Source organism: Salvia hispanica, chromosome 5, assembly GCF_023119035.1.
Source record: "Salvia hispanica cultivar TCC Black 2014 chromosome 5, UniMelb_Shisp_WGS_1.0, whole genome shotgun sequence".
Taxonomy (NCBI): domain Eukaryota; kingdom Viridiplantae; phylum Streptophyta; class Magnoliopsida; order Lamiales; family Lamiaceae; genus Salvia; species Salvia hispanica.
Genome location: NC_062969.1, coordinates 26,594,490 through 26,607,729, shown reverse-complemented (window position 1 = coordinate 26,607,729; position 13,240 = coordinate 26,594,490). Strand labels below are relative to the sequence as shown.

Sequence of the window (13,240 nt, the reverse complement as noted above, 5' to 3'; positions counted from 1 at the left end):
AAAACCCTAATTTGGCGTTTTTTTTTTATCTTTTTTGATTTAATTAATAAAAATGAAAATTACACGTGGCAAATTATAGACTACACGTTTTTTAAAATCATGTACCTTTAAATTAGTTGGAGTTAGCAAATGAGTTAGTATTAATATGTAACCGACTCAAAATCATTTACTACTCCATAAATAATGATTCTAAATAGAGAAGAGGGAATAAAACTGCCAGGCTGTCAGTTGTAATTGCATACGCACCGACACTCACATCAATATTTACAAATAAAAGAATCAAATAAAATCTGATTGGTGGTTGGCCAGTGACAAATGACAAATATCCCTATGCTAAATACTGCCAACTGAATTTACCGTTATATAATAGGAGTGTCACTATTTTATTTTTACCAAGTGTCGGCAACTACCGTCTGTGCTCTAAAATATTTGTACCCGTCTGAATTATTAACAAGCTAACTACCTTTGTAAGATATTTTATTCAAAATTTTACTCAATAATGATGCGAATTTCTGGGCACGTAAAAATTACAATAATACTAATACAATACTTAGTATCAAATACTAGTATAAATTATTAGAAACACTTGAATAAAGTCGAGTTTCCAGGCCACCATTTCTGTGTCTCTCTTCCACTTCAGTTTCAGATCTTCATAGTCTGCAACTATGGAATTCTGCTTCAAATTCACAACTCTCACTGTTTTGCTGCTGTTCTTGCTCTCTTGCTCCTTTCCTTCATCAGGTAATCAATCTCAAGTTTTAGTTTGTTGGTTATAGTTTTTTTGTTGATGAACTTTGTTTAATGGAATGTGATAATCTAGAGAATTTTGTTTAAACAGTTACATTGTGGAGTGATCGAAGCTTTTACCATGAAAAAGGACCAAGAAATATGTTTCTTTATTCTTATGAATCTTTTATTAGTCTTTGTTTCAATAGAGGGCAAGATGAAACTTTATATGATTAATTAACATCAATTATGCTCCAACCAAGTTTATGTACTAACAAAAATATAGTTTTCTGAATTGATGACCTAAAAAATGCTTCATAGTACAAGATTGTGTTTTGATATGGTAATGAAGATGATAGATTTAAACTTGTGTCCATCCCCTTCCAGAAGCATATGATGCACTTGATCCGAATGGAAACATCACGATAAAATGGGACGTTATCTCTTGGACACCCGATGGCTATGTGGTAAGCGTTATAACACATTAGTGATGTTTAAAGTTTTCCAAAATTTGGTTGTGAACTTGGCATTTGGCATTTGTAATTGGATATCCAGGCTGTTGTAACAATGTTCAACTTCCAACAATATCGTCACATCCAAGCACCAGGTTGGACTTTGGGGTGGACGTGGGCGAAGAAGGAGGTGATATGGAGCATGATGGGAGGCCAAACTACAGAGCAAGGGGATTGCTCAAAGTATAAAGGGAACGTCCCCCATTGCTGCAAGAAAGATCCCACGGTGGTGGACCTTCTGCCCGGAACTCCCTACAACCAACAGATTGCAAACTGTTGTAAAGGAGGGGTGATTGGTTCATGGGGGCAGGATCCAACCAATGCTGCCAGCTCCTTCCAAGTCAGTGTTGGCGCTGCTGGAACCACTAACAAAACTGTCAGGGTGCCCCGGAACTTCACCTTGAGAGCACCCGGCCCTGGATACACCTGCGGACCTGCCAAAATCGTCAAGCCTACTAAATATGTGTCTTCTGATGGGAGGAGAGTCACTCAGGCTATGAGTAATTTCTTTTCACCTTCAAAGCTCCGCGATGTTTGGCTAGCTAGCTCTTTTTTTGTTGAATATTGTACCTCATTCGTGTTTCTCTTCTTGCAGTGACATGGAATGTTACATGTACATATTCGCAGTTTCTGGCTCAGAAAACTCCCTCTTGCTGTGTATCACTCTCGTCGTTCTACAATGACACCATCGTCCCTTGCCCAACCTGTACCTGCGGATGCCAAAACAATGCCACGGATCCAGGAAGCTGTGTCAAGTAAGCCTTTCCATTCCCTTTCCCTCTCCCTTTCCCCCTATCTGTTTCTCTAATCATTATACCGATTATTTCCTGCAGTCCGGACTCACCATACCTAGCTTCAGTCGTTTCGCAACAAGAGAAGACTAACAAGTTTGCACCTCTAGTCCAATGCACGAGCCACATGTGCCCCATTCGCGTCCACTGGCACGTGAAGCAGAACTACAAGGATTATTGGAGAGTTAAGGTCACCATAACAAACTTCAACTACAGGATGAATTACACCCTCTGGAACTTAGTCATCCAACACCCCAACTTTGACAACCTAACTCAGATATTCAGCTTCAACTACAAGCCACTCAACCCCTACCAAGATATAAGTAAGTCATGCTGCTTATTACAACCTCCTTGCTCACATCATCTCATGAAATCCATGTTTTTTGTATTGGGACAGATGACACAGCAATGCTATGGGGAGTAAAGTACTACAACGACCTGCTTATGGAAGCCGGCCCTCTAGGAAATGCGCAGTCAGAGTTCCTATTCCGCAAGGATAAGTCCACCTTCACATTCGAGAAGGGTTGGGCCTTCCCTAGGAGGATCTACTTCAATGGTGACAACTGCGTGATGCCACCTCCCGATGAGTATCCGTATCTTCCTAGTGCCACCACGCGCCACAGTGTCTCCTTCCTTCAGCTGCTCGTCGCTCTTTTGGCTCTTCTGTTTGCGTGTTTTTAAAACACATCTGGAATCATAGAAGAGGATTCGATATTCTTGTCTTTGCTATACGACAGGCAGTGGATTCAAGTGCACCAAAACTTGTGCAGGCCATGAAAAATGGTTCCAATTCATGCTTCAGTTGTGGCTCATTTTTCACAAGGCTTGCCTTTTCTCTTTCAGTTGCATGATACTCCTACAAGTAGATAGTGTAATTGTTAATAGTAATTGTTTGTGTATACGATTGTGATGAGAATGTAAACATTTTGATAGATACACAGAGCATTTTATTTGATTTTTGAAATACTTTAAGTATTTTTACTCTATTTTTAGCCTCATTTCAGGTACAATTTCAATTTTTTTGCTGTCATGTCTCTTTTCAGCCTGAATACCCACAACTTCATTTTTTCATTTCATCATAGTATTATTTTCCAATGTGCATATATTTGTTTAAAATGTGATATTTTTAAAACCAAAAGAAAACAATAGAAATGTGAAAATTACATTACTTGAAAGTCCAGAATTATATTAATTTTTGAAAAATACATTGTTTAAATTCCTATAATTACTAGATAAAACACTAAAACCTACAATTGCTAAAAAAAAAGAATAATCTAAATTCTTAAGTTTTTCTTGAAAAGCTTGATCAATATATCATGTGGCGATCGATATCGGACATAGTCGACATGACCTAGTAAACCACCTCTCTGATCAACTCCGTTTTAACTAGTAGAAAAAAATTGGTCTTCTTACTCTTTATTTGGCGTATGATGGGATGAAATTGCAGGAATCTGTTGGTCAAAGACAAATGAATATGTACTCGAATTGAACAGGGATTTCCCCATCAAATGGAAAATGGCAGTTGTGACAAATACAGGCAAGTATCTGTAAGCAAATTGATGGATTTACTTCTCTAACATTGCATATAGAGACAGACCCATCACACATTTTGCTTGACAACATCCATCATATGATTCATATATACAACCACTTTACACTTTATGCATTCTTCTGTCTTGTAGATGCTAGCTTTCATCCACGACCACGAAAGACTTCAGCTCGTCTCATCGAATGCCATCACCTACCAATACAAAACCACCAACCTTATATTCAACAGAAAGACGGAAAACTGTGATTGCATAGTGTACTTAAGAGGGCATTTACAATTACGTAGTTTAATGATCCAACAAGCTCAATTTTGTTCTATCTACAGGCCAGATTAGTCAATACAGTATTATTATCTATTCAGGCAACAACAAAGCCAACCTACATGATAAGCTTTGTTGGTCTCACTATGGAGAACGTCATATGACCTGACTAAACAAGTTCATAATTCACAACTTATAAACAAGTAACAAACTCACACTTCATAACAAGAAGTTCATAGGGATCATTGCGGAGTGAACTATTAACAGGAGTGAGGAGTATTACTTATTTGTTCAGTTAGGAGTCAGATTTATGAGATTATTAGTAATTTCTTCAGAACAAAGTATACAGGGCCTCTGAAGGACTATATTTCTGCCTTCAAGGTGGAATTTGTCTCAGCTGCTGGAGCACTCAGAGGAGCTATACATGGGTGCTTTCCTTGGTGGATAGAAAAAGGAGTTGCAGGTCCTGCTTCAGGACCTAACTCTCCTTGACTATTCTGCTGCAGTTCACACGGCCAAAATGCTCAAACTGGTTCATACGTTCCAGCCAAGCCTTCCTCTTATTGAGTCTGCTCGATTTTCATCACCCTCATTACAATAACCTGTTTAAAAGCAATATTCTTCTCCAGAATCCTCTGCACAACAGCCTGCATCCACTGCTTCTCCAGGAACTTGTTTCATTGTGTCCTTAATTCAGCCCAACTCACTATGCCCCCCAAACCTAGCCCGTTGTAGTGGGTAGCACATATGAGGATTCCAATGATGATGGACTACTTCTGGCAGCTATACATGATCAGCCAGAGCAACAAGATAATGGTAAATAAGACTGTATCCATGGAAAGCTCTGGCTTCAGCCTTGAGGACGAGGCAGAAGGCTGTTTCAAGTGGCGGGGCAGTTGATCTAGATCATTGTAGATTTTATTATTAATTATCAGTTATTTGTTTCTGTTAGGAGTCAGATTTATTAGAGTCATGAATATATTAGTTACTAGGAGTACTTGTTTTAGATTTGGAGTCAGGCACATTTATATGTGCTTTGGGGTGTGTTCGGTTTTTCCTTTACCATTTCTTCAGATAATGTTTTGAGCATGAAGAGGAACACATTTTCCGGAAAGACCTTGATTAAGCAGTTGTTTGAAATGTTGGTTTTCATGAATTATTCTGTGGTTTTCATTTAAGGATTCCTATTAAGTTCTATTCAATTATCTAGGTTTCTTTCTGTTCCATCACCTTTACTCTATCAGACACACTAATGGAATTTATGACAATTATCTAACCAGAACCTTAGGAACAAAAGACTACAAACAAAAGTGTAGTAACCTACACTACCGGATGTAGCATAAAAACAGATTTTACCTAGAAAATGACACTCTTTAACTTAACCAAAAGAAAACTTTGCCCAAAAAGAATTACATGTGAAGCTTTTAATTAGAAGACACTTACAATTTGGGCATTATTACTAGTAGTACAATCTTAGACTCTCTCCAGAGATACGCAAATACAATTACATAAAGGCTATCTAGTGATAAATGGAAATATTGTTAACCAAGAAATACAATGGAAATATTGAAAACAGCCAAGAAATTAATAATACGAACACCACGATGAAATAAAATCGGAAGGCTCAGGCATTACCTTTCCACAGACTGGGCAGTTATCACTTCTTTCCATCCATTCATATATACAACCAAGGTGGAAATGGTGAGAACATTGTGTAAGTATCTTTGGATTTTCTTTGGTATATTCTGCACGAAGAGGGTGGATTAGAATGTAAACTTATGATATCTAAATCATGCGGCGGATTTTTTAGCTATGCTCACATGCCCTGGGTCGAAAGAACCTCCGAGAATAACAAGGAATTAGAGATCTAAAAGGTATCAACTTCATGTTTTTGCGGCTATGGTCAATCAAGTCAAGTATTTTTTGTTTTACAAATAAGTGGTAAAAAATTAAATACATAAGTACTTAACATACGGATTAAATATATAAGAATGATTTTATGATAACATATTCAATACCATAGAAAGATGGAGCTTCCCTAAAACCCAGGGTAACTGAGTGTAACACGGACACATAATCAACTTGTAAAACCTCAACAGCACAGCAACAACTGATTTGAAGATAATGGAAGGAAATGATGTTACCTTCAAGGCATGTAGGGCACACATCTTCATCTTCTGATGAAGCATAAATATGAGCAAATCCTGTCACCGGTTTGGCAGTTGAGAGCTTTAGTGATGATTTTGAACTATACTCTTTGGATGCTTCTTCACATGTAAAATTGTTCCATTTGCTTTTGGTACTCAAAGATTCGGATTCCTCATCAACTTCGCTTGATCTTAGCGGCTCAGTTTCCTCATGTGCATGGCTTGACCCTTTCTCCCTTCGAGAGACCAGACCATCACGCTGCAAGCGAAAATATCTTGGATCCGCATCATAAGGCAGAGGTCTTGGAGGAGGGCGAAACATATCAGGTAAAGTGTTATCAATCGATGATGGAGAACTTAAAGAAGCTGTCCCATGAGAGGATGGTAAGGCACGTTCTTCTCCTCTATGAAACAAAGATGCATACTGCAGAATCCAAGAATAGGTATTCAATATTCAAATTGTGATGCATTAACCATCTACGAAGCAATCTATAACATACACACAATTTCCAGATGCCAATATGCTCACATTATGTTGATCTTAAATTCCAAAAGACGAAAAGCTCAATTTGAATCTGTTTTCTTTCTAGGATCACAAGATCTATTGATCACATTCATAAAGAAGCAACTAGAATAAAAATACACAGCATTAAAAGTTTCAGAAGCATAACTGTTCCCATGAATAAAGCATCATTCATAACAGTAAGCAACTTTGACGAGATACCAAGTTTCCAGAAAATCATAGTTTAACAAAGCACGCATCGTGGGACTAGAAACACATACCAGATACAAGAAATTCTGAACAAAGCATTGGAGGCATATACAGTTCCTATATATCGAGTTGTTTAGGTTAGAGAAATCATCCCAGTCATCCCTTAAGCAGCAACAAGCAGCACCCATGATCACAATGTTACAAACCTTCCTTTTCAAAACCAGATGCGGTCACAGAATCATCAAGACCTCATATCAAAATCCTAATGAGAGAGGATCCCAAGCTCGCAGAAGCTTAACTAACTCCTCGAACCAGCAACCTCTCTCCACAACAAACAAAACCCCCTAATGCCCCAGTTATTTGTCAGACAAATAAGATCAAAATTTGGATTTCACCTGCAAGAACAGAAAAAGAAATTTAAACTACCAGAACTAGAAGATAAACAACACCAGTTAACCATATCATGCGAACAAACAGCCCCAAAATACACACACAACAAGTGAGAAAAAACTGTTTTTTCTTGATAATCAAACTCTACTTTATGTAATAATGGAGTAAAACTCAAACAAAAAGACGAATAATGAAACATTACAATCCAGGAAGTAAATAATCAGTCATTAACAGTAATTAAGATGAGCTCAATTGTGAAAAAGAAATGCTTTTTCTGAATTATGAAGCTTTAGTCTATGTAACAATGCAACATTCAAAAACACAAAAGAAAAATCTGAAACATCAAAATTTCATAAAGTAATCGGTCAGGAACAGTCCTTAACTCTCCACTTTCTTCAAAATTAAGCAAGGAAATCATCTAATTTTTTAAAACCAAAAACACTCCAAGCCCACAAAAATCCTCAATCGATTCCTTGAACCCAGAAAACCCATAATAGATTATACGTTTCTCACTAAGCCCAATATAGAATTTTTCTTGGAAAGGGAAAAACGACTATGAGGTGAAAATTTCTAAAACAAGTGTAAAAGTACATCATCAAAGATATAAATGAAAATAATCAAAATATCAAACCGAACTCCGTAAGAGATGATTACACACAACGGAGAGAGAGAAGGAGAAACCGAGAAATCCGAGGGGTGATGATGTAACGGGAATTGTATTATTGATAAACTTGAACTATTTTTTAATGATTTTATCAAATTTGACGTGGAAATGAAATTATAGTGCGCAAGAATGCAACTTGCTTTACCACGGCGGTGGGTGAAATATTATTCATTAAATTTATTGGCTGTCATCTACTGCATTTATTTCCGGCGCTAACAATTAACTATTGTGTACTCAATAATGTCCCAAGAATGGGGGTGCAGTTTTTTGCCATACAGATCCCTACTCTAACCCTCCTATTTCATTCTTACTCTAATTAACATAATAAAATAATATTATAAGAGCATTCACGATAGTAATAGGCCAACCACAAACTTCTGCCACATTATCAGTACTAAAATTCCTCCTGCCACATCATCATGACAAGTAATTGGACAAGCAATAAGCTAGTCATAGACCAGCAAAATTATAAAAAACAAATAAATTACAATCACGCAAAATACAGAATTAAATTTACGACACATATATGGGAAAGTGCAATAATTTTATTTAAATTAAAAAAAGTACATTAAAAAAAATTACATAATAAAAAAAAACCCTCCATCTTCCACACACGAGCCCCGCCTAACTTCTCGTCGCCGCCGTCGCCGCTACGTGCGCTAGCCGCCATTGCGGCCCGCATACTTTGGAGGAGATAAAAAAGAAGCCCCTTCTTCACAGGGTTAGTTGCCGCCTTCCATTCACCTATGATTTTCCACATGTCCATCTGCGTTTGTAGACGCGCGAGGCGGGAGAGCTCGGCTGGAGGAGAGTCGTCGTTGTTCTCCATTTCGCGATATTGCTCTAGTACAGAAATTCAGAGAGAGAGAAAACTCGTTAAAACAAGCGGTGCAAATGAATATGACGTTCAAATCGCGTATATATAGTGTTTCGGAAAAAAAAAAGAGCCGCCGGCCGATCGCCAGCCTACAATGGCAGCGAGCCAATCGGCGAGCGCATCGGCCAGCGACCAATAATCGGCCAGCGCTCGCCTGTATTCTCGTGAATCGGCTCGCCGCCCACAATGGTTCGGCGAGCGGACGGCCAGCGCCCGGAATCGGCTAGTCGGCCCGTTCGCCGCCATTGTGGATGCTCTAAACATATAAGTGATGATGGGATTTTATAACATTATTTTATTATATTGTGAGTGTTGGAGTAGGAATGGAGTAAGAGATCCTTTTCGCGTATTTTGTGAATTGTTATAAACATCTAAGTGATGGTGGGATTTTATAACATTATTTTATTGTATAGTGAGTGTTGGAGTAGAAATGGAGTAGATCTTTTTCGCGTATTTTGTGAATTTAAAGCATTCGCAATAGAGGATGAGTCACGTTAGAACATTTGCAATAGAGGATGATAAAATCATTCATCGATCGATGGTTTTATCATCCTTTGTTGCAGCATACCGCCGATCTCACCACCATCTCGCATGCCCTATTTATACTCCGTGTTGTTTATGATCGGCGGTTCGATTGGCGCATATAGCAGGACCGACTCATATTTTTATTCTCTTTTCATTTTGACACTCTGCCTTATTTCTTTACCTCCTTTACTTTATTCTCTTTCTCTCATCTAAGTTATTTCTCTCTAAACCCTAAAAAAAATGAATCCCGACGGTTAACCAAACCTGACAAATCTCGAATACCCATGTTCCCCAACGGTCCCCTAATGTACCCCAGTGGTTCATACTTCGGTGGTGGCAGACCTATGAACCCTCAGATCTCAAACGCCTTCTACCAATTTTGCCAGCAAAGGGGGATTGAATCGCACTATGGCCACAGATGGTCAAGCATGGTTGGTACCCCAGGTTCGCACGACTCCAGCATTGTTCTGGACACAGAGGTTGATCCAACCTTCAGCACCAACGAGTACGATACCTCGGGCATGGAGCCGTCTCCTCCGTAGGAGGCTCACAAGTCACAATTAATAAATCGAATTTTGTATGTTTTTAAGGCCTTTATTTGTTCGGTTTTGAATGTCAATCATGCAAAAATATGTCATTAAATTGCATATTTTATTCATTTTGGTATTTTGACGTATTTTGTGAAAATGTGTTGAACAAAAATAAGAAATAGGAGAAAAAGGTCAGAAATGAAGATTGAAGAAAACGGACTCGACCAGCGGACCGCTGAGACAAAATCAGCGGCTGCCTAGCAGTTCGACGATCGATGAGAAGCCAACGTTCCATCTCAAAATTTGTGTCTGCGTCAAAGTTACGACGACGACCGTCCAACATGAATCAGCGGTCCACCGAGTTCCTCCCGAGAAGTCCAGAAGACTCTTAGCAATCCGCTGAGATGAAGTCAACGACCCGCTGAAAGTAAGCAGCGAAAGTAGATTACCTTATTCATATCCAAGACTTACCTTTCTGAGCCAGAATTGTTACCATATAGAGAAAAACGGCCATAGGTCTATAGATATTCTCCATACTTCACCATTCAACAGAGAAACTGATACACTTGGGAATTTTTTTCCAAGAGATTTATCACTGTGAAAATCAAAGATTATTTAGCAAGGGAATAAAGAGAAGACTAGCGCCATCAAGATATTATCATAGATACTCCCTCCGTCCCACTTTAGGAGTCCCGGTTAGAATATTCCATAAATGGTATTAGGTCCACATTCCACTAACTTTTTTCCTCTCACATTTTATTATAAAACTAATATAAAAAAGTAGGACCACATTTCACTATCTATTTTTACCAATTTTTCCTTTGCAATTATTAGACCGTGCCGAACTCAACTGGGAATATTTTTACTACTATTTAAATTTAAAAGAAGTAATTTGCTTGGTATAAACCAAGGTTTCATTTTATATGCCTTATAAAGTAACACAAATTCTGGGAAGAGCCAAAATTCCAGATTCGATATAGAACGCTTTAGCCTTTTTTCATTCATTCCCATCCAATCAAAAAATCTTTTGTGTAGATTTTGTGAATTGGTTTCTGGAATCATAAGATATCTCCTAAAGTGGAACGAAGGGAGTAGTTTTTATGCTTTCTTACTTTATTATGGATTTTGTTACCTCGTATATGGTCAACTAATTTGTTGAATTCTAGAGATTAGAAAGTAACTCTTCATGTTTATTTGATTCCTATTTTTGATATCCAAGACTTATATTCACTTCGTTCAATTATGTTCTATAATGCTTCAAGTTGCGTGACATATCTTGTCAATTTATTGGCATGTGGGGAATTGAGAGAGGATACATATGTTAAATTCAGATTGATGACACTATAGTTAATATCCTAAAAAAGGTAAACCCAAGAGTGAGAGCATTATAAAGGTCTAATTGCGCTTTTAGGATTTACTATTAGCTAAGATTGACAACCTTAATGCAAGTAATCCATGTTGTCTGGTCAATTGCAGTAATTAGGTGACTCGCCCTGATAACACTGGACTCGTTGGTTTGATATCATAATTTTGTTTTAAATAAACTAAAGTAGCGAAATCTTGGCCCTAAAATTTCATTGTCTCATCTGTTTTCTCGATCAAATCATTCTTTGCTTTAAAGTTCTTTGTTTAATTAATTGCTTTTCTTAGTGTAATTGTATTTTCAAATCAAAACCATGTTTGTCCAAATAGTATTTGAATCTGAGTACTTGCTAGCCACATTGTGAAACTATTCCATGTGTTAGATATCCAGTACTAACATTTAGTTATACTATCTCTACACTGTATACTTGCAGTTAGTTTTATTGCTAATAAAAAGTGCATCAGCTCCCCGTCGCAAAATGGGGAAGGGGAAGGCCAAAGTGGTCGAGACGTCTGAGCCCGCACCCGAGAGTAAGACGAAGATGCAGAACTACACCCCTGAGGAGTCGATGATTCTGCCACAGTGTTGGGTCGACATCTTCGAGGACCTGATCTTAAGGTAAATAGGTTCTTGGGGCGGATCGCGGAGAAGAACGACACCCTGAAGCCGTCTGGGACAAAGAGCCACAACAACAACCAGCTCCATAAACACTAGGAACGAATGAAGGCGAAGATTGTCTCTTAGTTAAATAGAGAGAGTATAAATTATAGTTTGATTTAGTTATTTCTTGCACTATAATATTACACACATATAATTAGTATACTGAGATTATCACATTGATAATTTCATATTTTTTAAATCTTTGCAATTAGATTATTACCATTATGACATCATATGCATGCAAATTTATAAAATATAGAATATAAAATAATAAATTTATTAAACTAATAATATACACATCAAATATTACACTAACAATAACAACACAGACAAATATAAATTCAATATATTAAACAAAACTATATATAAAAATTGTATACTTAAATATTAATTATAATAAAGATATTTGTTGATACACCAAGTAGAAATTTTTGTTTAATCAAAATATCGTAAATCTTTTACGAAAAAAGAAAATCTTAATCACCTAAAATATAATTTTGAGATATTAAGATTCCAATATCTGGAAATCCCTTAGACTTTAGTACACCAAAAACTCCCTAAATATAAAAAGAATTTTAGTACACCAGAAATAATAAAAGAATTTATCACATTTATAGTCACCTAAAAACTAAATTATCATATAAATGAATATTAAATAATTTAAATTAACTGACCAATATGGCCCATGCGAACTATGGAAATGGGCCTGACACAATCCCCGATTCAAGGGATTATGGTTGTATCACCTACCCTCTTTCTCTCTCTAGAAGTAGGGCTGACAATTTTCGACACGACATGAAAATTCGACACGAATCCACACAAATTATTGGGTTGGGGTCAAATTTTATTGGATCAGTATCCTTATCGGGTTGACCCATTAAGAACACGATAATTTCGGGTTGGGTTCGGGTCGAATGCGGGTCGGATAAGGGTAGCCCATTAAGAAATAATATTATTATTTTTATTATTATTTAAAAAATATATATTACTTTAATTTTTTAATTTCTTATAAATTAGGTTTAGATAGTATAAAACGAATTTTAATTATGTAAATTAGGTTAAAAATTAAGGTTTAATCGTGTAATATCAGGTTTGGGTCGTTATCGTGTCGTGTCAACCCATATTATATCGTGTTGATAACGGGTTCGTGTTGGATGCGGGTCGTGTTCGGATTTGAAGGTAGCAGGTCGGGTTCGTGTTCGGATTTACGGTTTCCTTAACAAGTCGGGTTTGGGTTAGGCCTTATTGGGTTGGGTCGTTATCAGGTTGACTCGATAACAACCCACACGATTTGCCAGCCTTACCTAGAGGTTTGATTATTCTCTCTCTATATATTTTCTTGTACATAAACACCTAAATACACTTATATATATTATACTCGGTCCGTCCGTGAAATGTTGTCCACCTTCCTTTTTTTTTTCTTTTCTACACTCTACTTTCCACCAATTCATTACACCTCACATTCTATTATAAAACTAATATATAAATGTGAGGCCTATATTCCATTAACTTTTTCCATTCACATTTCTTAAAAT

General features: G+C 37.1%; 2 protein-coding genes across 7 annotated transcripts; one reads left to right on the top strand and one right to left on the bottom strand.

The window, feature by feature from the left end:
* Nucleotides 1-574: 574 nt before the first annotated feature.
* Nucleotides 575-3,015, top strand: LOC125187234 (protein COBRA-like). Its single transcript, XM_048083784.1, has 6 exons — nucleotides 575-741; nucleotides 1,114-1,193; nucleotides 1,282-1,738; nucleotides 1,834-1,993; nucleotides 2,072-2,352; nucleotides 2,427-3,015. The coding sequence occupies exons 1-6, from the start codon at nucleotides 666-668 to the stop codon at nucleotides 2,708-2,710; spliced, it is 1,338 nt and encodes a 445-aa protein (XP_047939741.1). The 5' UTR covers nucleotides 575-665; the 3' UTR covers nucleotides 2,711-3,015.
* A 468-nt stretch (nucleotides 3,016-3,483) lies between these two features.
* On the bottom strand, nucleotides 3,484-7,891 carry LOC125188615 (E3 ubiquitin-protein ligase At3g02290-like). Of its 6 annotated transcripts, none has more exons than XM_048085560.1 (5): nucleotides 7,745-7,891; nucleotides 6,768-7,091; nucleotides 5,982-6,408; nucleotides 5,473-5,582; nucleotides 3,484-3,770 (listed from the first exon to the last, which is right to left on the bottom strand). In XM_048085560.1, the coding sequence occupies exons 2-5, from the start codon at nucleotides 6,882-6,884 to the stop codon at nucleotides 3,744-3,746; spliced, it is 681 nt and encodes a 226-aa protein (XP_047941517.1). In that variant the 5' UTR covers nucleotides 6,885-7,091; nucleotides 7,745-7,891; the 3' UTR covers nucleotides 3,484-3,743. The 6 variants fall into 6 exon arrangements, with proteins under 6 accessions (XP_047941517.1, XP_047941519.1, XP_047941522.1 ...); XM_048085562.1 differs by having other exon boundaries at nucleotides 7,723-7,778; XM_048085565.1 differs by having other exon boundaries at nucleotides 7,741-7,759.
* Nucleotides 7,892-13,240: the final 5,349 nt, after the last annotated feature.

Bases quoted from the DNA above. Each gene is read 5' to 3' on its own strand.
- LOC125187234 (XM_048083784.1), top strand. From the start codon at position 666: ATGGAATTCTGCTTCAAATTCACAACTCTCACTGTTTTGCTGCTGTTC. The intron at 1,194-1,281 runs GTAAGCGTTATA...TTGGATATCCAG, and splicing joins GGACACCCGATGGCTATGTG to GCTGTTGTAACAATGTTCAA. The intron at 1,739-1,833 runs GTAATTTCTTTT...CTCTTCTTGCAG, and splicing joins GAGAGTCACTCAGGCTATGA to TGACATGGAATGTTACATGT.
- LOC125188615 (XM_048085560.1), bottom strand. From the start codon at position 6,884: ATGGGTGCTGCTTGTTGCTGCTTAAGGGATGACTGGGATGATTTCTCT. The intron at 5,583-5,981 runs GTAACATCATTT...CTCTTCGTGCAG, and splicing joins GTGCCCTACATGCCTTGAAG to AATATACCAAAGAAAATCCA. The intron at 3,771-5,472 runs GTAATGCCTGAG...TTGTATTGGTAG, and splicing joins ACTGCCCAGTCTGTGGAAAG to GTGATGGCATTCGATGAGAC.